The following is a 27,601-nucleotide window of genomic DNA, read 5'->3' as shown; positions in this document are numbered from 1 at the left end:
CACCTGGTCACCCTGTACTTCCACCATTTTAAAGCAATGGCTTCCAAACTTTGTTCTTCTAGATGTTTTGGACTTCACCTCCCAGAATCCTTGACTTTTGGCCAACCTGGCTGGGGCCGGTTCTGGGAGTTGAAGTCCAAAGCACTTGGAGGACCTAAGTTTGCAAACCACTGTGTAAAAAACAAACAAACCATTTCTAGGAGTAGCCTTGTTGGCCATTTAGCAAAGGACAACATTTGGTGGATTTGGGATGATATATTGTACTTGGCATCATTTTAGTCTAGCATATTACACTTTATAGTTTTGGTATGAACAACTGTATGATATATCCTTAACTCTGAGACTGATATTTTAGTCTCCAGTTGCTTCATGACAGAAAAAAATGTGACCTAAATAAATAAACAATAAATAAAAATTTCCCTTCAGTCTCAGGGTCCAATTTTGCCCTCTTCCAAGATGGCGGCAGAAGGCTTCCTTGGCGCCCTGAAGCCCTTCTTCCGCCAGGAACAATCATGGCGCCGAAGAGGAACTGGTTTATGAAGGAGGAGCAGCAGCAGCAGCCCTAGCAAAGGGTCCAGGAGGAAGCGACGCTTTGTTTTTCCGGAAGTGGCTGCAGGGAGAATGGAGTTGGGGGGCTGCAGGGTGAGGGGCTGCTTTTGACCCACAAGGAGAGGGTTGGTCAGCTTCCCTCCAGGATTGAGGGGGTCTGAGAAGGAAAAAAGGAGGCTCCTGTCTCAGAAAGTGCTCACATTTCATCTTTGGGAGGCCTTCTAATATAAATGCATTATTAGGTGGGAGGGTAGAGTGGGTAGAGCACTTTCCTTAAGTTAAAGGGAGATGTAGTATCTAGACACTTGGAGGGTGAATCCTACATTTCCCTCATCAGCAGTTTGTAAAGCAATGGTGCCATACCTGTAAATTTGTCCTTGCCACATAGTTTGGGACTGTGTTGTTGTTGTTGTGATAAAGTCTGTTTTAATAGTGCAGATCAAGGGCTGAGCATCATGCCCCAGCTGCATGATGGGAAGAAATGGGAGGACTGGGTTAATATTGTAATAATTTCATTCTACTTTAGATGTACTTTTTTTTTTGGTATGCTTTTAATTGGTTTTTTTAAAATGTTATGAGCTGCCCTGAGTCCCAGTTTCGGGGAAAGGGTGGGATATAAATATAATAATAATAATAATAATAGGTTTGGGGAGAAATAGGAGGACTAGGTTAATACTGTAATAATTTAATTCTATTTTAATGTACTAGTTTTGTATTCTTTTAATTGTACTTTTTTAATGTTATGGGTTGCCCTGAGTTCCAGTTTTCAAGAAACGGCAGGATGATGATGATAATAATAATAATAATAATAATAATAATAATAATAGATTTGGGGAGAAATGGGGGGTCTGGGTTTTGGGGTGAGTGCTCCTCCTGTCCTGATGGTCCATTTTCTTCTCCTGTTGCAGGTTGCATTTGAGAAGGATGGTGTCTACTTACACACCAGTGCAAAGCGTCATCCTGATCAAGATTCACTCATACCAGGGGTTATCCGGATAATTGAAAAGGTAGGTCTAATGTAAGTTTATTGTTGTTGTGTATCTTCAAGTTGCTTCCGATTTATGGTGAATCTGTCATGAAGCTTTCTGGGGATGAGAGTGTGTGACACCCCTAAGGTCACCCAGTAGTTTTCCATGGAATCAAACCCTGGTCTCCAAAGTTATAGTCCAATGCTCAAACAACTACATCCAGTGGCTGGCTCATCCAGTGTGGGATGTTGTTGTTGTGTGCCTTCAAATCATTTCCAACTTATGGTGAATATAAGGCAAGCCTATCGCAGGGTTTTGTGGGATGAGAATGTGTGACATGGCCAAGGTCACCCAGTGGTTTTCCATGAAATCAAACCCTGGTCTCCAAAGTTGTAGTCTTAACACTCAAATCACTCCACCTTGCTGGCTCATCCACTGTGCGATGTTGTTGTTGTGTGCCTGCAAGTTGTTTCTGACTTATGACAATGCTAACGCTAACCTATCATGGGGTTTTCTTGGCAAAGGTTGTTCAAAAAAGGTTTGCCATTGCCTTCCTTTGAGGTTGAGGGAGTGTGTCTTTCCCAAAATCACCCAGTGGGTTTCATGGCTGAGCTATGAATCGAATCCTGGTCTCCAGAGTTGTAGTCCATCACTATGTCATGCCGGCTGCCCCAGTGTGGGATACCAGTTGAAAGTGAAAGCCACGTATCTGTAAGGGGCAGGGGGGGGGATTAGACACTAATGCTAAAGAACCTGCCCATGTTTGGACTTTATTTTGAACCTTTAGTATGACATGAAGAAACTTCAGTAAGCTATGTGGTCACATGCTTCTCCTCTGTTCCAGTGTGGTGAGGAATTGAGGACCTCTTAGTTTTGTTTTTATTTAACCACAGCTTGTCATGTTGAAATGAACAAACTGTGGTTAGTGTTAACTGTGGTTTGCTTGAAGGTATGATAGAGGGGAGGCCGGTCCCAAGGCTTCCGGTATTTTGTTCATGAGATGCTAAATGATTTTCATGTGATGCTTACATGTGGCCATTGTCAGGGCAGTGTGCAGTTTGCATGAAGGTAGCACTTAGTCACTGGTATGAATTCAGTATCTGTGTATTAGATCTAACTTCTTATTTTTAAAAAGCTGTAAGTTGCCAGCAATTGTGATTTAAAAGTTGAACTTAAAAAGTGAAATACAACATGGAATTTACCCACATTTCCAGTAGCTGGGCGAGGGATTGATTTGCTAGGAGCTGGAAGATGTACATAAAGTGGCCTCTTCAACACTCAGATAGTGTCTTGATCTGATATGCTGCTAAGATCAGCTTTACTGAAATTTGCATGATCCTGGTGGCAATTTCTTTCATGAATCTGGAGTGACTTAATACAATGTATATACTCAGAATTTTTGTGTACTAATGTGACACCTGTTGTGTACTGGATTGGTTAGTACAGTGTGTGTACAGCTATGGATATTTTGGAGTTCTGTTTCTCTTATAGGACTGTTTCTCCCTTTATTCAGGGTTCGGACACTTTGCTGCAATGGACACCTGTAGATGAGTCTTCAGATGCTGCTCAGATCGTGTATACCAAGAAGGTGAGACTCCTTTCCGGGTAATATGATCCTCCATCAATATCTGTCAAATCATCTCTTTAGTACATTTCATCCCAAGCACATGGCATAAGTGAGAATGGGGTTTTTTTTAGACTATTGGCTGTTCATTGCATTAGGAATCATTGGTATGGTTCCCTTATTCTTTGCAGGCCACCATGTTGTTGTAGTCACTCAGTGTTGGCAAAAATAGTGGAATCCTGTTATCTTGAATCATTCTCCATGGAAAAGCTACCCTTCAAGTTCTACTGGGATATCAATGAAGAAATGTGAAACATCAGCTGAGATTGCTTTTATATGTGCTCTTGATTTGAGCTGGCTCTTTGGTTGTGTTCCCTTTAACCAGAACAGACTAGATTTGAATACCTCTGCAAAATTATTAAAATGTTTGCTTTTATTTTTTTTAATGATTCATATATACAAAGTGATTTAAGTACCCTACTTTTTCCTCATATACAAGATTATTGTCAATGAAGCCATATGAGGTTATCCCAGTTTTTGTAGTTCTTTTTAACTGGAAAGTAGTCTTTTTCTCATTGGGTCATCTGAGGAACTCTTGGAATTAGTAGACTAGAAGAAGTGCACTGTGGTATTGTTAAATATTGGAAACTGCTTTATATTTATTTATTTTTATCCTCTCCATAAGACACCTAGGGCAGCTAACAGCTTATACAAAATACAGTCCAAAGCACTTTGTTGATGGCAATTTCTTTCAAGACAGTTTCATATGGCAACCCTATGACTGAGAGACCTCCAAGTGGCTTGGTTCCCAACTGCCCTGCTTAGGTCTTGTAAACTAAGGGCCATGGCTTCCCTTATTGAATCAATCCATCTTTAATATGGTCTTCCTTTTTTCCAGGAATATCCAATGAGTCATGTTATGTCATGATATGTCGAAAATATGATAGCCTCAATTGAGTCATTTTGGCTTTCAGGAAGAGTTCAGGCCTGATTACCTTTGGGCCCATTTACTTGTCTCTTTGAAAGTTCATGGTATGCATATAACTTTCCTTGCACCACATTTCAAATGAGGTGATTTTCTTCTTGTCACCTTTCTTCACTGTCCAGGTCACAGCCAAACATAGAAAATGGAAATAAATATTATGGCATTAATGATTCCGATTCCGATTGGTATTCAGTGATACAGCTATTGTCCTTTCAAGTAAAGAAACTACTAATAAAAATTAATTCTAAGAACAATCCTCACTCACAAATGTAGCACTTATTTATCCCCCCCCCCAAATGCTTGCATGTGCAATGGCCCTCCATATCTACAGATTCTTTGTCTATGGATTCAATTACTCACAGCTTGAATATATATATATATATATATATATATATTCCAAAAAGCAAACCTTGATTTTGCCATTTTATATAAGGATACAACATTTTATTATTCCATTGTGTATAATGGGACTTGAGCATTCATGGGTGTTGGTATCCACAGGTGTGTGTGTGTATGTGTGTCCTGCAACCAAACCCCAGGGGATACCAAGGACCTGCTGTATAAATTTGTATTCAGTTGGCACCTAAAAGTCAACAGAGAGGAAGAAAACTAGATCTCCATAGTGGAGGTGTTCCTGCATAGAAAGCTCTGCTGCCATATGGTTCTGCAGTAATTAAGGTTCTGCAGCCAGTCTTAAATCTCAGATTCATTGGAATGGTGGAAAACAGACCCTGAAGTTCTTAAGTCCTGAGCTGTTTGCTGACTCAAACTATTAGTCTGTCTCATTCTGTACTGCCTTTTTACAACTGGCAATAGCTCTCCAAAACTTTTAGCAGAGGGGGGGGGGGAGAGAGAGAGAGTTCTTTTTCAGCCCTCTTCTAGAAAATCTTTCTGACTGAATAAACTGTGAATACACCCTTAGACTTTTTGTGTATTGTGTGTTGCCACAGAGCCCTGGCCCTTATGTAAAGTTTCTGGGAAAAGAGCACTCTGTGGGCGTATTCACCGATGTTGGTAGCATTGGGTGCTTCTGTGTAGATTATTAAGGAGGGAACTTCATTATTTCCAAATTCTTCATCTGTATTAGTATAATCTTTTCCCCCACCTCTCACAAGAAAGATGATGTTCAGAGAAATCCTGTGGGGATATCCTTAAAAGTTTATCCTTGGACATAGACACATCCTTCTAGCACAGAGGGAATAGTAGGCTGTAATAGGTTAAATAAGCATGAGGAAGGATAATGGGATCCTTTTTTGAAGATGCCCCACTTCCACCCCTTCCTTGCTCAGATTCCTCCTGGTAAAATTAGGAGTTAAAACATTTTGCTTTCACATTATTTATCGCAACTTGGCATTTGCAACCAAAGTTGGCCACTTTGGGGTTATGTTACTGTGTGCATTCAAGGCTGCGTCCACACTGCAGAAATAATGTGGTTGGACACCACTTGAACTGCCATGGCTCAATGCTAGGGAATTCTGAGAGTTGCAGTTTGTTGTGGCACCAGAGCTCACCAACAGTGCAGGCTAAATGTCTCGCAAAACTACAATTCCCAGAATTCCATAGCATTGAGTATGACAGCTAAAGTAGTGTCAAACCAGATTATTTCTGTGGTGTGAATGCAGCCCAAGATTCCTGGCACACTACACACATTTCAACACTGTGTAACCCCCCCTCCCCATCCTCATGAGGGCGCCCTTGACCAGTTAGTTCATCACATCCGCTCTCTGTTTTCCACATTATATTCCAATACTCAGTCATATGGTTATCTACTTTCCTTGGCTTTATGCAACAGCTTCCTTCCTGCCTTTGTCCCCCAATAAACATTCTTAAAACTGAACTTGTCACCTCATCTCTGTACTCTCAAGTTTTTGAATTTGAATTGACGTTCTCACACACAACCTGCTTATATAGGTCTGTCTCTGGATGCATTTAAAACTTGCATCTGAGGAAGTAGGCTCAAGTCTACAAAAGCTCATGCTACCAGGTTCTTTCTTTTACTTAGTCTTAAAGGTGCTACAAGATTCTTTTGTATACTGATTTCCAACTTGTGGCAACCTGAAGGCCACCCTATCACAAGATTTGCTTGGCAAGCCATTTAGACATGGTATGTGCCTTAGAACACAGCTCACAGCTCAGTGTTGGCATAGATATTAATGTTCTGTCATATCAGTTTTATATAGTTTTATATCTTGAATAAGAGACATGTGCCACAGTGAGCTTTCTGACATACATTTAAAGCATAATCCTCTGTGTCAACAATCAGTCAGTAGTGAACTGGCTGTACCAGTGGCTCCAGATTCTTTAGTCTTATCTCATTGAGAGCCTGAGTGGTCCTTTCCCCTTGTTAGGTAGCTGACCAGAAGTCATACATTATCCTCCCCACTCCCACCCCCTCCTATATCTTTCAGTACCTTCTAAAATATGGGTTGGGATGGGTATAGGTATATAAACTGAGAACAAACACAGATTCATTTGACTTCATCCCAATGTGGGAGGTGCGTACATGTTCTTGAGGACTTAATGGCTTTTGGGGCATCCCAGTTCATTGGTTATGGCATCAGAGGTGGGTTTTTCCTGGTGTAAATATCTGGCCTTTTCTCATTATGAGCACCCTCAGATTTGTTTTTATGTGGTGTGCATTGACTAGGCCCTGCTCTGTGACATTATTTACATAAACATTTTTGGGAAGTTGTGGCAAGGACTAGTATATACTTTCAGGCTGTAAGTTTGACTTTTCTCTCCGCAGGACCCTGTGGGCTGCCAGACTGAAGAAGAACTGTTTGATCCAGGTTATGAACCAGATTGGGCTGTGATCAGTACAGTGGGGACTCGATCTCGGTCCCAGGAAGAAACAGATGGTAAGTAAAAAAGAAAGATGGAGAGGGCTGCTACATCATCTAGCCAAGCAACATTGATTAGAGCTTGGAAAAGTTCCTTTATTTGGCTATTGCTTTCAAGCTGCCCCCAACCAGAATGGCCATGGCTTGAAAGTTTTCCTTGCTCTGTAATGGATTAAGGAATGTTGCTAAAGTTGTACATATGGTGGCCAGATGGATGTAGGGAATAGGAAACTAGCAATTATGAGTTATACATCCCTGAAAGAAAAACAATTTTCTAATACCAACCATTTCATTTTGTATGTGTATCTGCCTGCAAGTCGCCTGTTGACTTATGACAATCCCATGAATTCCATAGGATTTTCTTAGGGATGATTGTTTTGCAAGTTCTTTCCTCTGAAATACAGCCTGCAACACTTGGTATATATTGGTGATGTCCCATTCAAGTATTGACCAGGGCTAACCCTGCTTAGCTTCCAAGATCAGATGTGATCTGGTGCCTTCATCTTTGTTTTTTCTCCCATCAGCTTCTGCACCAAAATCTCCAGCTCCTCGTGGCCAGTGGGCTTTCTCTCTCAGCCTGTCCGAACTGAAGTCCATCCGCAAGAGTAAGCCAGGTCTGGGCTGGTCCTACCTTATCTTCATCACCAAAGATGGCATCTCCATTCAGGCCCTCCACTTTCACCGTGGAGGCACCAAGGCCCTACTCAAAGCTCTCTGCAAATATGTTATCCTCGCCACGTGAGTGATAACAAATATATGTTGCTTTATTTGTCTGAAAGAGAAAATGGTGAGAGTGGTTTGGAGGGTAGCTCAAGTCTGCCATAGAAGATCCTCACTCATCCAATCATAGACTTTTGGGGTACTCCTGACTTGTGTTACTTGGAAGTGACACTTGGCACAGCTTTGGGCGAAGGAGCTCTGTTTTTATCTCCAAAAGTGCTTTTCTTATCCTGTCCTTATAATAGGAAGAAAAGCTGTCTTAAGTGACATCTAGTATGGGAGAAGTTAGATTCCAAAAATTGAATTTTGAAGATTTTATTTTGATGCCTTGAGCAAGGCTCTAACCTAGTCCAAAATTAGTTCCAGTTTATGGAAAGCAAAGAAAGATTTAAGGCCAGTTTTTGTAAGGCAACTGTAGGGAGCAGAGTGCTGGGTACGATGGACCTTTGGTGAGATCTAGTAGGGCTTTCTCCCCTGTTAAGTTAACATAACCTTTCCAGACTAAGTTGATCAAAATCATTCAATAGTTTTTCCTGGATTGTAATATTTAGGTCTACAGGTATAATAATATGGAGCCCTGGTGGATCAGTGATTAAATAAATGCTTGTACTACAGCCACTCACTCACAAACCACAAGGTTGTGAGTTAAATACCAGCCAGGAGCTCAGGGTTGACTCAGCCTGGAATCCTGCCAAGGTCACTAAAATGCGTACCCACCTTGTTGGGGGCAATTAGCTTACACATTATAAACCGCTTAGGTATAGAAATGTACTTGCTTACTATATGTTAATTTTTTTAATTACTTTGGATGTTATTTTATAGCAGAAAAGCAGTATCTAAATATAAATAAATAGTTTGTTCTGTGACATAAAGCAAAAAGTGTCATGTAGTGCTCCAAGCAGAGAGAGAATCAAGAGTTCTCTCTAATGTGCTGGTTTTCTGCATTCAGGAAATGGGATTCCTATCTGCAGTATGTGGTTTTGGAAAGACCCTACCATATTGTTGCAAAGTAATAGACTATACACTATGAATGGGCAAATGCAGGTGTATTCAGGTAGTGCTTCAGGAGCCAGATGCATCCAGAGGCTGGTACTTAGATGGCCCCTGATGTGCTGGTTATATGTGCTTGGCTGTACCTTTCCTGCAAGAGGACAGTAATAAGAAGCGAAATTACCTACTCAATGAGCTTCAATGCTCTTGGGCCTTCTCAACCAGGAAAAGCTTCACCAAAAGCAAATCCAGCTACCCAACCAAGGTTAGGTGACCAGCTTCGGTGCACCCATACTTTCCCTAGTTGCTGAATGCCTGCAGAGAATGAAAGCACTTGAGCTGCTGACCTCACTTTTCCCTTGCTTTTTCCAGGGGTTCAGAAGGTTGCTGCCAGAAAGCCTGGTCAGGGAAGGCCTGCTTGTAGTGAAGATGCCACCTGCCAAGCTCCTGACACCTTTTGGCCAGTAGATTGTATACAGGTGTAGGATTTGGTCCCCCACCCAAGAAAAGGTTCTCTTTTACTAGTGTAGACTGTATAGCCCAGTGCTAAAAGTCCTTGGGGCATCATAAGAAATTCACTATAGCTTTCCTTTCTCTCCTTGCAGCTCTCCCAAAGATTCCCGTCTCTACCTGGTTTACACACACGACTCGTATGCCCTCTCACACTCCTTTGATGAACTTCAGCTATTTGATGACAGCTCTTCCAACCTGGTGTCGGTGAGATCCTCTTCCAAAACTAAGACTCTGCTCTAGTGGATTTTGGACAGAGCTTTGAAAAAGTTCCCTTTGGGGACTGCTACAGTTGCCCAGCTAACAGGACTGGTTGCTGTGGTTTATGTTGGAATTCCTCTTGGAATTGAAATTTCCAAGCTGTGATTTGGGATGTGGAGAGGATTTACAAAGTCAGGAGTCATGGTTTCTACAGAATGGGTATGGAAGGATGTAACTGGTGGAAGTGATGGTAAAATGGAGTTCATGGGAAGAGTTTCTGTGGAATTTTTAATGGGAGTTAGCTGTGATTTTGACAAGAGGTTTTGAGAACTTGCATTCTTGGGTTCTGTTGAGGAGTACCAATAGAAAACTTGCATGCTTCTGAGTGTGTATGTTTTGGGAAAATGAGAGCCAGTGTATGTTTGGAGTGTTCTTGGAGTGACACACCTGGGTTCTCTGACAGAGAAATGGAATTCTATTCTGACATGTCAGATAATGGTGATGCTGGAAACAGATGTCTGGATTCTAGAGCTTGTTCTCTGTTCCCTGGGAACATTGATGGGTTTGTATTTTTTATTTCATTTATACCCTGCTTATAGCCAAGATTGCTTCCAAAGCAGCTTAAAACAAGATGTACAACAAAGGCAGGAATATATTGGCCTCTTATGATTCCTTCTAGTTGGTGACAGATTCTGCAGTCCAGCTGTTGTCTCCTGGGAGAGAGAAGAAGGAACTACAAATAGACTTAGGGCAGTCTGATGGTAAAAGGCCATCAAAGCAGTGTTTCCAGTGTGTGGGAAGAATGCAGATAAATATTTCTGAGACTGGCTGATATATGCCTGGTCTCCCAACTACATACAAACCTAGATATAACCCTCTTGCGAGACAGCCTGTTATGTGTGCTTTCATACTATGGGAGAGGCCTCTCACAGGCCACTCCACTTGCATTATATGCAACAGGCATCTTATACAGTGCAAAGCATAGTCCCGAAATATGCTGTCACTGTCTTTCTTTCCCTTAGCGATTCCTGCAGGATCCTTATGCTGCCACTTTTGGTGGCTTCTCCAAAGTCACCAATTTCCTCCGTGGGGCTCTGCACCAGGAAGATGGTATGGCCCAGCATTCCCATGGTGATCCAGCTGCTGCCAATGTTGAAGATGAGACCGGCTTTGAAGTTATCACCTGTGTGAGTGTTGGAGGAGGCAGCTCCAGTGAGGGGCTAGGAAGGGTGGGACAAATGGCAAACAGTCAGGTATATATGAATGTGTACAAATACCTTTACATGATCAAAACAACCTTTGGCCATCCATGGTCTCCACCAGCCTCCTGCTGGACTACTCTTCCACCAGGTGTGACTGTGTTCATTTATTTATTTAGAGTGTTTATACCTCACTCTTTAGTCACAAAAGCTCTCATAGCAGTTTACAGATTGTTAATTTGACAATACCCTGATTTCAGCCTTACAATCTAAATAAGACATGACACAGAAGAAAAAGAGAATGACACTGGGGAAGGGGTTTAAGTCCAGTAGACTATCTTTCCCTGTGAGGCCAGGGCGATGGCAATTGGGATGGAGGAAGGGCCTTTCATTTGCTTCTTCACCTAGGCATGATGAAGTTGTGCCTACTTGCTCCTCTCTCCCTTCAAGGCCAGGGCAGTGGCAGAGAGAATGCTGGTGGTGGTGGTGGTGGATGATTTGTGGCCTTCCAGATGTTCTTAAACTGTCACTTCCATCATCCCTCACCACTGGTTTTATTGGTTAGTGTTGATGTGCGTTGTAGTCCAGAAACCTCTTGAGAGCCACAAGTTGTCCACTCATGCTCTGGAGGAAGAAGACGAGAAATGGAAGAGTGAGCTTAAACTGCTTGGTAGGATATCCCTCCACATCAGGTGAGAAGCAGGCAGTCCATAGCATGGAGGTTTGAGTGCATTTGGGTTCACAGTAATAGGTTGCACATCAGGACTAGCAGCTAGTCTTGCTTAGATGGTTTGTGGCAGATATGTGAGCAGGAGGCATCCTATCTCCAAGTCTCATTCTTTGCCCTTATTCAGTCTAGGCTTCCATGAATGCAACTAAGGTGATTCCTGAGGATTAGAGATTTTAAAACATAGTTTGAAAAACAATGAAATATAAGTTGATCCTCTAGCAACCCTGATATTCTGCAGAAACTTACCAAGTGTTTAACTTGTTGCTGATCTACCTTTGCATTGTATATGAACAACCTGGCACAGTTTTTTCTTGTCCTCTAGGTCTGTCACCCCACCCAAATTGAGAGAGTGCTCTTCCAAAGTACTCCAGCATCTTCAAGGGATTTAGCTATGAGGAAGGGAAGCATTTCCCCTCCAATGAAATCCTTTCCCATGAAGTTTTCTTTCAGTGCCCAAATTTTTAGCTTTACAGTGTGAGACACTGAAAATTGTTCACTCCTTGAACTCTTACCCTTGTTCTGTTCACATTCCCTTGGTAACCCTGCCTATCCTTTTTATTCGAATGCCCAAACTCTAGTTCCAGTTGCACAACAAAGTTATAAGTTACAGAAATACTAGAAATATGAGGACTGAAGGAAATTTGTATTAGGGTAGCAGAATTGTTTGGGGAACAATGCCCTCATACTCTGTAGTGAGACCCCTGGCCCTCTTAATGTGCAGTAATCCCATAGTAGGATTTCAATACTGTATGGGCAAAGTCCACAGAGTGTTTATCATTTTTTAAAAAAAATCTCATCAGTTCAGGGAGAGGAAGCAATCTGCACTTTGATTCTTCTCATTCCTTTCTCCATATGAAGAATTCTTTCTGTTTCGCCTCGACAGCAGGCACGGCTAGGAGAGCGGCCATCTGTCCAGCGGGAGGCCCCAGTTACAGAGCAGGAATGGGAGCAGCATATGGATCCTGATGGACGTGTGAGGGACCCCATTGGATTGCGCCGGAGGATCTTTGCAGGCGTAAGACATTTGGTTTTGGGCAATGAGCAAGCAATATGGCAGTGCACAAGGGGTGAGGAGAGGTAGACAGCTGTATTTCAGGGCAAGGTGAGTGCGGGGTGGGATTGTATATTCCTTTCTTTCCCAGTACCTAAGCCCTGGTGCAGAGTTACTGTGAACAGTTTGTCATAGAATTACCTGGCCTAATAAATCATTTTTCCTTTACTGCTTTGTTTGTCCTCTTCCAGGGTCTCAGCATGTCATTACGTAAGGATGCATGGAAATACCTCTTGAAGTATTACTCCTGGGACAACACTAGTGAGGAGAACAAGGCACAAGTCAGGCGGAAAACGTAAGTGTAGCTAAGGATTGTGGGGGGAGTGGTTTTTGAACTGGAGCTGGGTTTTGATCAGTTGGTGGATCAATATTCAAGGCATAGATTCCTAACCCACACCATATTCTTCCTCACTGCCTTTCTCAGAGATGAGTACTTTCGCATGAAGCTGCAATGGAAGTCGGTCAGTGAAGAGCAGGAGCAACGGAACTCCTTGTTGCGAGGATATCGTAGCTTGATTGGTCAGTATAAATTCCATCTCCCAGCACTAATTGGTTTTATAAATCTCTTTCATAACGTGTAGATGATTTGTATTTCCCCCCTTTCTCCTAGCTGACAGTGCGGGCTTGTCTGTGTGCAACAAGGTATTCTCAAAAGTTGAAAATGCATGCATACTGAGTCCTGTTGACTTGCACCAAGAAACCACCTATCCCAACATCCTGTTTCTGATAGTGGTTAGACAAATGCTTCTGAAAGCCCAAGCAGGGTGCAAAGCTATTGGCCTTCTCCTGTTGTTGTTTGTCATTGTTTAGTATTGAGTGGCACTTAACCTCCGAACATGGAGGCTCTAGTTGTTTGTTCTGGCCAAACTAGGCAGGCATTTACCTGGAATTAGCAAATTAGTCCTTTTTACCAGTCCATTGTAATTAGTTTTCTTTTCCAGTACTGAAGATATAATTACGTTACTTTATTACTTTAACTTAACAAGGGATAAATTACTTCTTTTACAATGTAACTGTAACCCTTTAGTTCTTTGTACAGGTTGAATATCCCTTATCTAGAATTCCGTAATCTGAAATAATCCAAAATTGTTTGCATGGGTGGTTGAGATAGTGACACCATTGGTTTCTAATGGTTCAGTGTACAAAAACTTTCATTTCATGAACAAAATTATTTAAAATATTATGTATAAAATTACCTTCAAGCTATGTTTATAAAGTTTATAGGAGACATACATGAATTTCATAATTAGACTTGGGTCCCATCTCCAAGAGCGCACTCTCTCTCTCTCTTTCTCTCTCTCTCTATACGTATACATACACACACATACACACATGCACACACATGTATATACATTTTTAAAAATCCAAAATGCGTCTGGTCCCAAGCAATTTGGATAAGGGAGACTCTCAACCTGTGTAGTTGTTTTGGTTGTGGCCTGACTAAACAGTGAAGAAGAAATATGACATGGTACAGTTGCTGGCTCAGGTGCTGTTGTGAATGTTGTAGTAAAAACAAGGTGAACATAAGGAAAATGTGTTTTGTACCCCAGTACAACAGCTTGAAACATTCAGATACTTCTCAAAAAAGGAACTGATTATATCTGTTACAGTTAGTTTAGAGAAATGGTAAAGCATTACTAGGGTTTGTGGTTTGTTAAAAAAAATTAAGTACTGTGATAACTAATCACTTCTTTTTGGGTTCTGGGTGTATAGCTACTTTTAAAGCAATGTCCAGAGGGCAGGGAACCATCTAAATAATAATAATAATAATTGTAAGCCACTGTGATAGCCTTTAGGGCTGAAGGGCGAGGTATAAATACTATAAATAAATAAATAAATACATAAGAAAGATATGGAGGGTGTGTTTAATTTTCAAAAAAACTTTATTTCCATATTAAAAAAATACAATAACGATATTGTTTACAACTCATTTTTTTCTCTAATATTCAACAAATAAATCCAACATAATGCTTTTATATTTCTTTTACTTTCCATCCAAACTCCATAATAGATTCATATCAGGTTAACTAACACTAAATTTCATTTCTGTACGAAATTCCTTTATCTGGTTTCTGCTTTTGTGTGTTTGTTTCATTTCTTTACACCCAAATTTCTTCTCTTTGAGTTTTCTTTCTGTTTCTCTTCTAATTTCTATCTTCTCTAGAATCTTCTTAAATTTTTTTATCCAATCGCTACCTTATTTATTCTCAATTTCCGTCTCTACTTTCTTTTTCCGATACATCAAAACAAGTTCTCAGTTGTCCTCTATATTTGTACTGTCCTCTTCTTTTATTTTTCTTGATAATCTATCTTCCTTTCTCAATTCCAATAATTTCCTTAACCATTCTTCTAAAGTGGGAATTTGCAGAGATTTCCATCTTTGAGCGTACAGTATTTTTGCAGATGTCACTATATATAAAATCAGCTTTATGACACCAGATACTGTATTGTAGCTCCCTGTAGTCAGTCTTTCACTGTGCTTTGAGCTGGCTCCACCCCCAAGGTGGCTTGATGCCACAGCACGCGGCATCACGACACTCCTCCGGTGCTGCATACATACGAGGCAGCGCCAAAGGAGCACTGCCAGGTCACGGCAGCGCAGCTATTGCGCCCTTTGCAGGGTGCAAAAAGGACTCGCTTTTTGCAGCTCCTTTTTGTGCCCTGCAAAGGCCAGATCGGTGCCATGATGTGCGGTTGCATCAGTCTTGATCTGGCTGTAACGGGGCAGCTTCGGGACTGTGTGTACAGCCCCTAAGTTGGCCCATTGGAAGTTTATATACTACAATGTGTTCTGTCCAGTGTAACTTCCAGGATGGCTTTACATTCTCTCAGTGCCAAGATTAGTGAATATAGTCTGTGTCCAATATATTGCATCATTAGCATCTGACCTGGCCAATAATAATTTTTTAAAAATTGTATGTGTTAAGGTACAATTTATGAAGTCTATGAAAATAATAATGCTTCAGATTGAGAGCAGTCAATCTCCAATTTGTTTCCCCCTAACCACTGCAAAACATCATAGGAAATCTTAATTTTAAACAATTTTTAAAAACTACTTTCACTGAGAAGCATGATTTCTTTTGCTCTGCCTCTTCCTTAAAGCTACATACATTATCCCTGTGAGCCTTTGTTATGATTACATAATGGCATTAAGAAAGTGGCTATCTAATTTTCAGTTCCTTTCCAGATAATCCCTTGCAGGGAATTTGCCATTTTCCATGGCTGTTGCACACTGAATTGACACTTACTGGGCTGTCCACAGAGCCTCATTGTCAGCTCAGTCCCCAAATCAGTTTGTGTTTAAGGACTTTCTGCTGAAAATGCATCGCTTTGCAGTTATGTACCAGCAGAAATAGGCCAAGCAATTGTATTTTCAAACTGTGTCAGGGAAAAGATGATTTCAGCTACAGCTTCCAGATCCCATATGTGTCTAGCCTGGGGCAGGAGGGGAGCAGTATGCAACCTAGAAAATCAGAAATGGAGGGAAAACAGCCATGATCCCATAGCAATACCACCTGTGCTCTCAATTCACCATGTTAAGATAGCAGTCCCAGTGTGTCACTACATGCAGAGGAAGTCAGTGAATTTATGTGCAAAGAGAGGTACCTGATGACAGCTTTGTGATGCTATTCCTCCTTCATGCACTCAATAAGTTTTTGTGGCATAGCCAGTATTACTGCATTGTTGTGAAGCCTTGGACACTCCAAGAAGGAGCTGGGCCCTGCTCAGTAATGGGAAATGCCCTTACTGTACTCTCCTTTTGCTAGGAACAGTCCTCTCTTTGGCAATGTCAGGGGACTGCCCCAGGTAGCAAATTTTGGGCATTTTGAAAGAGCACCAGCTTTCAAATTGGTGGTTGTTATAATTCTACTGTTAGAAGAGTGGCATGAAGATTTGTGGATTTCTCTGCTTCATACACCAAAAGATCTTGGCTGGATCTGAGTACTCGGCATCTTGACTGGGATGGATGGGAAGTTTTCTGCAATATTTGGCCATTTGTGGCCCACAATAGGTTGTGGAGGTGAACATTTAGCCCCTAGGCCTGCCAGAATTGCCCATCTCTATTATCATATGCAGAACCCGCTAAAATATGAGTGAAGCTGGATTTCTCCTTGCAGAAGCAACTGTCTGGTGACTTGTCAACGTCTGATTTGACTATAAGTCTTTATCTCCTATCACCTCTATCAAATACAGTTCTCTAATCTCTTCTACCCATCCATTCAGCTAGTCCCAAAAAACTAGTTGTAGTAGCTTTATTTTATCTCCAGTTTAATGAAGGCTGATGCAAATAATTTTCCTGACTTCTCTGCAGTCTCCTCAGCCTTCTTCAGTAATCGTTTTGTCATTTTAAAAAAGAAAAAAAACCTTAACTGCATACACAAAAAAGTCTTTGCAGTCATCTATTTTGGGAAAAGGGGAATATGTCCTATTCTTTAACTACTGTGCTTTATGTAGTCTTAGGGTGAGAAGTGGTCACAAAGAATTCAAATAGATTAGTGAGATGACCAATACCATTTGTCACTTGTCCACTTGTTTCATGTATCAGCAAATCTGTGAACAACCTGATCCAATCCAGATATGTCAAAATATTCCCACTACCTTCAGTGAGAGCAGGCTGTCTGGGGATGCTGGGATTTATAGTCTCGACACATCTTGAGGATTTTATACCCTGACATTACTTGGTGATTCAGTTTTTCAGGACATCACTACTTTTCTCCTTTCATTTGAAGTGTTGGGGACTGGATTTAGAATTCTGTACTTGCAAAGCAGGCACTGTGCCAATGAGCTTATAGTCCCTGGGGCTTTTCCTGGGGTAGTACATCTGTTGTTTGTTGCTGCTCCTGTGCTTTTTTCTTACTAATATTATTTTGTATTGTTTAAAGTAAAGTGTACAGTGTTCTTTGTTATTGGCTGTCAATAGAAATAGAGTTAATAGGTAAGACATAAATAAGTCTGAAACACTCAGTTTTGTTACATGCAAACAATTAATCAGAGGCTTTGTTGTGCCTAAAGGTCCCTGGGCTTGTTCTAGAGCATCTTTTATTCCCTGTTTAAAAATTGTCATTGGGGTTGGGGGTGGGGAGAAAAAGCAAATGCTAAACAATAAAATGCTGTATTTCCAAAGGTTTGTGGTTCCTTGCTTACTTTTGGATCTAGGGAATTTCTGGCTGAGCAGCAGGTAACAAATCCAAAAGAAAGTGTAAATGGTTAATGCAAACTTTCCAAAACAGTGCAAGCAAGAAGAGTCAATGCCACTCAGCACTGGAGTGCAATAATCAAATAACCAAATAAAAGACCAAACAATCAGGATGGGGAACAAAATAAAGATATTAGACCTCATCAGAGTGATTCATATTGTGCCACTGTCATTTTCAAGATTTATAAATAACATGTGGGGTGTCTTTGTACCTTTACAGAAAGGGATGTAAGCCGCACCGATAGGAATAACAAATTCTACGAAGGCAGTGAGAACCCTGGATTGGTCCTCCTGAATGATGTGCTGATGACCTACTGCATGTATAACTTTGACCTAGGTGAGTTTGGAGGAGGAGAGGGAATAGCATCTGCTCATGTTTGAGCAGCAGGGGAAATGTAGGTGTCTTTGCTTAGGAGAATCTCTTAACTATGCAGGGCAGGGAGAAGTAGAGGAATTGGCTAATGCAGGATAGCAGGAGTGCAGCATCTAAAGTGATAATCTCATAGTCCCTTGGGTCCATCACAGGGGATTACAGAGTGTGTTTTTCATCACAGGGCCTGACAAGATTAGAGGCGACACATGCTGCCTGCCAGCCTAATACAACTGTACCGTAAAAGAAAGTTGAGATGTCTTGTTGGCTCATGATACATGCTGCTTACCAGCCTAATACAACTGTATCATAAAAGAGAATTGAGATGGTCTTGTTAGTTCTTGTTGTTGGCTCCCCGATGGATCTCAGCACCAACAATTGTTTGATCCTGCTGTCTTTATCATTAAACTCATGAACAGAACTGACTGATTGTGGGTATCGATGCCAAAATAAGCACCCATTTTCAAGCTGCTTCTCACAATCATATGGACCAGAAGTCTGATGTAGATTTGTTTGATTTTCCTGTAAATGAAAGCTGAATCAGTTAGGATATGAATTCCACGCTGAGCAGCATGTAGTGTTGACAGTCCTATAAGCCTCTCTGGCTAGTCTTTTCCAATGAGGATTTTCTAGGTCTTCTGTCTGTTAAAAATGCTCATCAGTCTTCAAGTTCTGTCTCTTGTCATGTCAATCTACAAGACCGCAAAGGAAAAGGAAACTAACTTGATAAGGCTACAGCTTGGGGCTTGTTTGTTGTTTTAAGCAGCCCACGACATCCATAATTTTTGCTTCCCTGTGCAGGTTATGTCCAAGGCATGAGTGATCTCCTGTCCCCCATTCTCTACATCACCCAGAATGAAGTGGATGCCTTCTGGTGCTTTTGTGGTTTCATGGAACTGGTGGTGAGTGCATGGTCCTGGAAGTGGTCATTTTGTTGTGGAAAAAGAGCCTGTCCCCATTTAACTGGGAGCTAGTTATAGAGGAGGGGGATGAGTTTGAGGGGCCTGTAGACCAGGTTTAGTTTGAATAAGAGATCTTTAAGATGAAGTATAATACCAGACTTCACATTTTGAAGGGATCTCTTGTGGAACATGGTGGAAACTTATATTTCACTGCTTGTGAAGGTGGGGCCTTGAATAGTGGGTTCAAATTTCCCCCCAAATCCTAAATATTAGGAAGAATTTCTCACAGTATAAGATGTTTGGCAGTGGACTGTAAGTTATAGTATTCTTGGTTAGATGTTTTGTAGGAGAGACTGAATAGTCAGCTGTCAGGCATTACAACAATGTCTGCATCGGGATAAGAAACCGTCCACCCTCCAGATGGTTTGGACTACAACTCACAGTTCTTTACCATTGGCCATGCTGGTTGGAGATGATGGGAGTTGTAGACCAAAACATCTTGTGAGCTATAGTTGGTAATGGGCTGGAGTAGATCTTTTGAAGCACCTTCGGACTTTGTGATTCTGATTCTTCTGGTCAGAGTTGTAGTGGCATACATATCAAGGTGATGTTATCCAGTGATAAAGATTTAGATTGTAGGTTAAGTCCAAAACACACTGCAGAAATAATCCAGTTTGAGACAGCTTTAATTGTCATGGCTCAATGCTAGGGAATTCTGGGAATAGTAGTTTTGTGAGACATTTAGCCTACCCTGTCAGGGAGCTCTGGAGCTACCATAAACTACAATTTCCAGGATTCCCTAGCACTGAGCCAGAGCAGTTAAAGTGGTCTCAAACTTTATTTCTGCAGTGTGTTTTGGATCTTAGAAATTTCTCCCTATCAATTTGTTTACACTCTTGCTTTCTGTCTATAGCACCGCAATTTTGAAGAAAGCCAAGAGTCCATGAAGCGACAGCTGTCCCAGCTCACTTTTCTCCTCAGAGTTCTGGATCCCCCGCTTTGTGACTTTCTAGGTACTTGGATGGCTGTTTATGGGACCACTGAAACCTTGGTGTGTTGAAATTAATGTGGGCCAACTGAGAAGGATAAAATATTGTTAGTGTGACTATATATGGTGAAGTAGAAACATGAATTGTGAACAGATGGTTTCTGAATTTGTGATTATTTGGGGGGCATTTGTCCATCTCACTTTTGTCTCCTGGCTAACTCCTTTTAAAAGTTTAAATAAAATGAACATTGACCCAAATAGGATACCTTTGTTTTAATCCCAGCAATTACAGACTTTATAAAAGAGGGATTGGCCACCTGTACTCCCCCAAACATTGCTGGACTCTCAGCTCTTATCATTTCTGGCTATTGGTCATGCCGTCTGGGGAACTGGAGTCAAACAACATCTTGGGGGAAATACAGATTGTCTGCACAGGCATAAAACACTGTTACTGACTTCTATCTTCCTTGGCTGCTTCTAATAGATTCGAAGGAGTCTGGCACCTTGTGCTTCTGTTTCCGATGGATTTTGATCTGGTTCAAGAGGGAATTTGCCTTCTCTGAAATTCTTCAGCTGTGGGAGGTGAGATCAGATTGTAACCTTTGAACCACATGAGAATTTCTAATTTGAGTCACATGAGGATTTCTGATTTGAGTATAGGGTGGGCAAAATCTAAGGAGTGAGACAAATCAGCTATTTCTGAATTTGAGTATTTAACTGGATGCAGAGGAGCCAGTGTGAAATTTTTCCTGAGCTCCACAGAAGTCAGCAAAGTTCCTACAAATATACAAAAAACAACGTTTCTTGCATTCCTGGGCTGAGAGATAATGAGTGGATTATTTACTCCATAGGTACATAACCTATAGAAAGAACTGATCAGAGTGCTTTGACCAGACCTTTGAAAGGGTACTTTTTTGAGCTGCAGCTCCCAGTGACTATTTGACTAAGGAATTCTGGGAGCTCTAGTCCAAAAAGTAACTTTTTCAGCCCCTGACTTTAACTAGTAACGTGCTCTGAGTCTAAGCTCTTGGGCAGAATCCAGCCCTGCAGCCCAATATCGTTCCATTGGGAGATGCCACAGACTGAACCTGGGACTTTCTGCATGCAAAGTAGATTCCTCCAGAAACTATTATAGCCTTTCCCCAACAAACTTAGATTCTCAGTCCTTCTGCCCCCATGTATCTCAAGCTCACACACAGGCATGCACATACAATTTTTGCATCTATATCTATATCTCATTGGTTAGCAGCTGGTTAGGAGCTCTGTTGAATTCATGCTGACACCAGATATTGTAGTTCCCTGCAGTCTTTCACTGTGCTTTGAGCTGTCTATATGAACAGCAGCCCTGGATTGTCTCTGGGTGACTTTATTTCTGCTGGTACAGCGGGCTTTCCAGTGAGGCTTAGTTTGTTTTTGTGATGGTTCTCAGAATATAGCTTCTCTTCTGGCTTGTCCCACATCTGTATTGTCATTCCTTGAGCATGAGGGTGAAATGGCTGTGCTGGACAAGGTGACAGTTGCTCACCTGCAGTGTTGCAAAGGATTTTGGGGTGCATTATTTTGAGCTGTACTGTAGCCAACACTTAGCATTGGGTAAGTGCAACTGGAGTAAACTGAAGCTGCCACAGTGTTGGAAAGATGGATGGAATAGTTAAGTGTGTTGCATCTGTGCATGCTTCATTTAAAGAATTAATTAACAAGAATCAACTAAAGAATCTGTGTGTATTTAGAGGACCATGCAGTATGCCTTTCCTGGGAAAGCCCTTACCCTTCTCTTTCCCCGGCACCCCAGCATCACCTGATATATTGGATTGGGTGTTGATCAGGTGTGGTTGATGTGTGGTCAGATTTTTAAGGACTTTGTTTTATCACTGGAGCTAAATACATTATAAAATAAATTTTAAGGGAAACGGTTTGTTGGATTATGGAGCAACTCATTACACCTAGGAGTAATTGCTTTAGTTCAGAGATATAATTCGATTCCAGAATTATAACTCCATAAACCAACCATTTCTCCCAAAGAGAGTAGCGTAGCTTCTTGTTTAGGTGTTTAGAAGAGCAAATACATTAACATGTGACAAGACAAGCTCAGGCCTGAAACACAAGGGCAAAAAGGTGCAGCTTCCGACTGCTTTGGTGGCAGGGTGTGCAGATGGCACATGTGCCTGACGCACTTTGAAGCCACCAGACAAAGGAGCGCTCAAAAAACACTCCTTGCAGGTGGCCCATTTGGGAGTGCCGCCATGGCCTGCTTTCAGAGCAAGTCATGCAGTCCCCACAATCCTACACTGATTGGGGCTTGATCGTGGGTGGAGCGGCCAGAGGCTGCTTCTTCATGGCCATCTGTTTCACCCCTATGTATACTTCATTTCCACCCCTGCCTCCCCTCCCAGAACAAACAGGTTTAATTTATTGGAAATCAAATTTATATTAAAAGTGAAGCCTGCTTTCAGGGGGGAAGAAACTACATAAGAGTATTGTTTCTAACCTAAAATTAATTTCTACCCTTGATGTGTGAAGCAACCATTATGACGGGTGGGGGAATCATAGGTCAACAAGTTTTTTTTACTATAACTCCCATATTCCCCTGTCTGAGTGAGGCTGATGGGAGTTGTAGGCCAAAATGCGAACATTCTTTACACCTGCATTATAGTTTACCTAGTTATAGGAGATCCATAAGAAGAAGCACTTGCTTCTGGAAATAGAAATCTGATTTTTCCTCTGCCTCTCTGGAAGAGAAGTACACTTGTCCAAGACACACTAAAGCAGTTTCAGACTGCTTTAACTGCCCTGGCTCAGTGCTAGGGAATCTTGGGAACTGTAGTTTGTTGTGGCACCAGAGCTCTCTGACATAAGGCTAAATGTCTAAAAAAAGCTACAGTTCCGAGAATTCCCTAGCATTGATCCAGGACAGTTAAAGTGGTCTCAAACTGGATTATTTCTGCAGTGTGTTTTGGACCACTGTTGATTTCAGCAAGGGGACTTTTCCTGTGTTTTGTTCAATCTAGCACCCTTCAACATCAGTCTCGTTTGTTTTAGGTTACATTTCTCAGAATTGTTTATTTTAGGTTGCATTTCCCAGAACCCCAAGCCAGCAAGGCCAGAAGTCACTCTTAAGCTCTGATTCTCCCAGAGAAACATGGCTGTGATCTATTCCAGAGACTCAGCATGATTTGAGCAGGGCTTGCAGGCTCAGGTTTGGGCTAGTGAGATAGTAAATACCTGGAGTGTTTTCTATTTTGTGGTGGGATAGTAAATGTGTTGACCTTACAGAAATTGAAACATTTTGGCTAATGTAGTTGCAGATACCACAGAAGATTTTAACTCTGACATTATCATGCTGCAGCATATTCTGTGCTGTAACATTGTGTTATGGCACCTTTATGCATCCTAAACTACATGTCTTTCCCCTTCCATTCCAGGTGCTCTGGACAGGATTGCCTTGCCCCAACTTCCATATGCTGGTGGCCTGTGGCATTCTGGATGCAGAGAGACAGGCTCTTATGAACTCTGGCTTTGGCTTCAGTGAGATCCTCAAGGTGAGCACTGGAGAGCTATAGCCTTGCTCTCATCTCTCACATGCTCATATATGCTTGTACTTGCACTCTCCGTAGTGCACAGAGGCAATACCATTTGCACTTTCAGCTTTTTATATAAAGAACAAAGTCAAGTTTGTAGTTCTCAGGTTAATACACCATGTCTTCTGAAAATGCATGGTCAGTATCTGCTGTGAAGCCAAAACAGAAGAAAGTCTGCCCTTCTTTCTCTTCTAACCCTCCCCTCTTAATTTTCCTGTCTATGGCTCTGTGCGACTGTATCCAATTTCCCTTTGCACCACACTGTCCTCTGCTGGTATGTGAGATTTCTGCTGAACGCTTAGAAAGCTGATATGACTTAGTATCCCTCAGTTTGGTCAGTGTGTAATGTTTGTTTTTCCCAGCAGACATCTCAATCCTTGCCCCAAAGCCTCTTTCCTAGTCTTTTGCCTTTGTAACATCTATTTGTCCTCTTTAAGAGTTGCCCAGCCCCTTTTTCAGAATGAGGTCTCCCCCACTACATTCCCCATCAAAACATGTACACTTCTCTTTTTCATCCCACTTCCTGCATTTCTGTTTTCTGAACTGTATCATCTTTCCATTTTTAAATTTCCTGGTTAACCATTTGACTTTCTTATTTTCTCTGTTTGTCTTCTCACAGCACATTAATGAGCTCACAATGAAGATGAGTGTGGAGGACATCTTATGTCGGGCTGAGGCAATCTACAGACAGCTGGCAGCTACTCCTGTGAGTTTCCTCCAGCGCAGCATGATGTCTCTCTTATCTTGGTATTCTTTTGGGAGGTGTAAAGTCTGCACATTCTTATGCCAGGCAAACAGGGCAAGCAAACAGCTCTCTGTCTCAATTTCTAACACTCATGGTAAAAGGGAGGTATATAAGATAATTGACAAATAGACCAGCTTCTGTTGGTGGAAGAGATGCCAGCATCTTCCATGTTCAGGGCTCCATACAGCACAAAACTGAAAAGCAATTAGTTCTCCTGCTCTACTTCAGAATACCATGCTACTGAGAACAGTTCTGTTCTATTATGAATGATGGTGTTTACAAATTGGGCCAGCAGTTTTTGCGCTGTTGAGGGTTTCTGTTGAAGGTTCCTACTATCCATTCCCTTTTGCAGGATGCTCCATTCTATCACCTTTCCCTTCAATGGCAATTTAGAATTCCATTGCTGATGACCATGCTCAGTTTTCATTTTTTTTCTTCTTCTTCTCCACTTTAGGCTAGGTTTTGTTCCTGGTGAGTTTTTATTATTTTTGTAAACTTCAAAAGTTCCTCCCAGCCTGCTGAGACCACCCTCTTTTGTATGGACCAGTGGTTCTCAAAGAGGGTTGTTCTTCCTCATCCCTCTCTACTTAATCCTTCTAAAGAACTCTGAGACCTTCTGCAATAATAATATGTCTTGGTGCCATGCGTTTCAGCATTGATGGGTCAGGGAAGCAAGTGTTAAATGGTACCATATACCAGAAAGGTATTCTTAAAACATTAACATAATTAAACTATGGTTTTCCTCCCCAGGACCTACCCCGCAATGTTCAGGAGCTGCTGGGCCTCTCGGAGGGCAAATCCCCAACCCCGAGCACTGACACAGCCAGCTCACCCCAGCCACTGTCACCCAGCCAGGCCCAAGAGATGGAATTGACAGACAGTGTTTCCCCAAGCCAGCCGGACAGCAGCATTGAAATCCTGCCTACTGAGGAGGCCTCCACCTCTCAATCTCTCTCTCCTTGAGAATCTGTCATCACTGACACCGTCTTCTTAACACAAGCACTTTAACTATTGCAGGGTGAGGGCTGGAAATAAGGCAGAGTGAGATGGAAGTTAGAGGTGTTGTGTATTCCCTGAAGTTCAAATAGCTGTAGGAACAGTCAACACTCATTAAAGGTAAATGGGGCTTGGGAGCAGCTGTGTCCCCCCCCCCCCCGTTTCTCACCCTGCTCCCATCCTAAGTTGCTCCGGAGGACCCCAGTGCTTGATGTGCATTGTGTGCCTTTCTCATAATGTACAGAGGTATGGCCATCTCTCTAAAAACACCCCAAGGATTGGTGTAAAGTTCACCTTCTCTTCATCAGAGGGGCAGAGAAAATGGAAAGGGGCAAGTTAATAGCTGTCATGCATTTTTCTTTTTCTATCTTGGGTCCCTAACCCCTTAGAGTCTTCCTTTTGCTGCCACTGCTCCCATTTCACTTCTATCTGCAACTTTCAGGCTCATTTGCTGAGCTTCAGACTGACGGTGACATCTTTTTCTTCAGGATGCTGATGAAGCCTTTCTCTTTGACTATGGGAGTTAGGAAACCCAGGTTCTTCAGTAAAGAGAAAGGAGGAAGAACAGATTTAGAGCACTTTGTTAGCAGAAAGTTAGTCAGTGGGAGGAGGGCAGGTTCTCTCTGAAAGAAGCATGGTGTCAGAGAGCACAGCAAGAGATGCTGAAAAGCAGAGCTTTTAGGCTCTTTGGTCCTTTGCCAGGGAATTCCTGTTGACGTAGCTCCTTGTGCTTTCCTTTTTTGGCTGGAGGATTGTCTCCCTCCCTGGTTGCCGCATTCCCCTTAGTGGGTGGTTATGAACTGACAGCAATAGATATGAAGGGGAAGGATGTCAGACTCTTCTTCAGTGCCTCTCAAGCTTAGGGCGCACGTGGATTTGATGACTTATGTGCCTATGGGCACGTCTCACCATTGAACTGCCTCTTTGCCAGCCCTTACTTTGGCATCTTTGTTTCCTTCATAACGTACATTAAAAATGTTGTGTCATTCAATTGGGTGTGGGGTTTTTTGGATAGAAAATTGTGCTTTGAGCTATTTGTTTTGGCTGGGCTGAGACTGGAGATAGGAGAAAGAAAGGGGGTGTGTGCTTGGAAGTCGATAGCACAGCATTCTGTTAAGAAAGGGCAAATTCCCATGGCCCATGTGAAGTCCTCCTTTTTTGTCCACACTGCACATTTTAAACTAATTTTATCCATGGATTCTCGGAAGAGGTGCTTCCCCACAACAGGAGTTTCTCAGTACTCCTAAAAAGAAAGCCATGGTAATTTAACTTCCTTATTTTTGGTGTATATCTGTGACTTGGGAATGCCTATCAAGGGGCCACTGTGTTACCCTTCTGTTTCACCATGTAATAGTAGATAAGGTGAATTTCTTTCGGATTTTTTTCAGAATTCTGCATTCTCCATACTTTCATACAAGTCAATCTGGCACTGAACACCCAAGAACAATGTGTAAAATGTGATAGTTGCCCTGCTGGTGTATTTGAGAACATTGGGTTCAATGGGTAAAATCTTCCAAACTCATCTCTCAGCCATCAATTGAAACAGCAGATACTTATTCTCAATCAATCCAACCACTGATCCATTTAGCTCACTATAGCCTGGGTGGGTAGAGTTTAAGATCTATTGGTTGATGTACAAAAGATTAGCAAGGATTTCCAATATCCAGTGGTGTAAATTTGGGGGGAAACCAAACCTCACCTCCTTAATTAAGTTGTTTAAAATAAAGAAACCTTGTGGAAAAACAGGAGTAAGATTTGTTTGCTATTCCAGCTGTTACTGAAAACAGATTCACGAGCTAAGTATGTGCTCATGCTACATATCTACCTCCTTAGCTACTACTTAGATGTAATTTCAGATTATGAACTCAAGTGTTTCTGTAACAAAACAACAAGCCTGAAGTCTGCCTACCATTTTCTCTGTTTTGACAAGCAGCAGTTCTGTGGGATTACACAGTTTTTCCCAGTATTGCTTGGAGGTGCTGGCAGATTGAACCTAGGTCCTATTCACACTAGAGAATTATTCCACTTTTAACTGCCTTGGCTTCATCTTATGGAATCCTGGGATGTATGGTTTGGGAAGGCACTAGAGCTCTCTGTCTGAGAATTATAAGTGCTACTCCTTAAACTGTCAATCCTAGGATCCAGTTAGGTCCATAGCAGTTAAAGTGGAATCGAGTGCTATAATTTTGTAGTGTGAAGGGTCCCTGAGCTGTAGTCCCTCTCTGCTGTCTCTGTGTTGTTTGCTTTAGTGAATCCATAGTCCTGTTATTTCAAATGTTTATACCTGTCAGTATATTTTGTTTCAAACTGCTGTCTTCTTGCATAGGAGAAAGGCTAAGAATCCAGGACTCCTGGGCCATGAAGGAAGATCTTGTAAGTGTGTGAGAAATTTCTGATCATGAAAGGCATGGGTGGGAATCATGCAGTCCTTCAGATGCTATTGAACCTCAACTCTCACATTCTTCACCATCGGCCATGCTGGTTAAGGCTGTTGAGACTTGCATTCCAACATCTGGAG

The 27,601-nt window shown here is 41.8% G+C and overlaps 1 protein-coding gene across 2 annotated transcripts; it reads left to right on the top strand.

Annotated features, from left to right (window-relative positions):
* The first annotated feature begins 489 nt into the window (after positions 1 to 489).
* Positions 490 to 26,826, top strand: TBC1D17 (TBC1 domain family member 17). 2 transcript variants are annotated; one of them, XM_042474565.1, is made up of 17 exons: positions 490 to 642; positions 1,458 to 1,556; positions 3,031 to 3,105; positions 6,813 to 6,924; positions 7,431 to 7,644; positions 9,222 to 9,333; positions 10,350 to 10,514; positions 12,143 to 12,271; positions 12,499 to 12,602; positions 12,732 to 12,826; positions 17,725 to 17,841; positions 18,676 to 18,776; positions 19,690 to 19,789; positions 20,249 to 20,346; positions 23,187 to 23,303; positions 23,962 to 24,048; positions 24,838 to 26,826. In XM_042474565.1, the coding sequence occupies exons 1-17, from the start codon at positions 622 to 624 to the stop codon at positions 25,048 to 25,050; spliced, it is 1,959 nt and encodes a 652-aa protein (XP_042330499.1). In that variant the 5' UTR covers positions 490 to 621; the 3' UTR covers positions 25,051 to 26,826. The 2 variants fall into 2 exon arrangements, with proteins under 2 accessions (XP_042330499.1, XP_042330498.1); XM_042474564.1 differs by having other exon boundaries at positions 12,140 to 12,271.
* Positions 26,827 to 27,601: the final 775 nt, after the last annotated feature.

The sequence above is a fragment of the Sceloporus undulatus genome, chromosome 6 (genome assembly GCF_019175285.1).
Source record: "Sceloporus undulatus isolate JIND9_A2432 ecotype Alabama chromosome 6, SceUnd_v1.1, whole genome shotgun sequence".
In the NCBI taxonomy this organism is placed as follows: Eukaryota; Metazoa; Chordata; class Lepidosauria; order Squamata; family Phrynosomatidae; genus Sceloporus; species Sceloporus undulatus.
The sequence above is the reverse complement of the archived record's forward strand: the minus strand, read 5'-3'. Positions and strand labels throughout refer to the sequence as shown.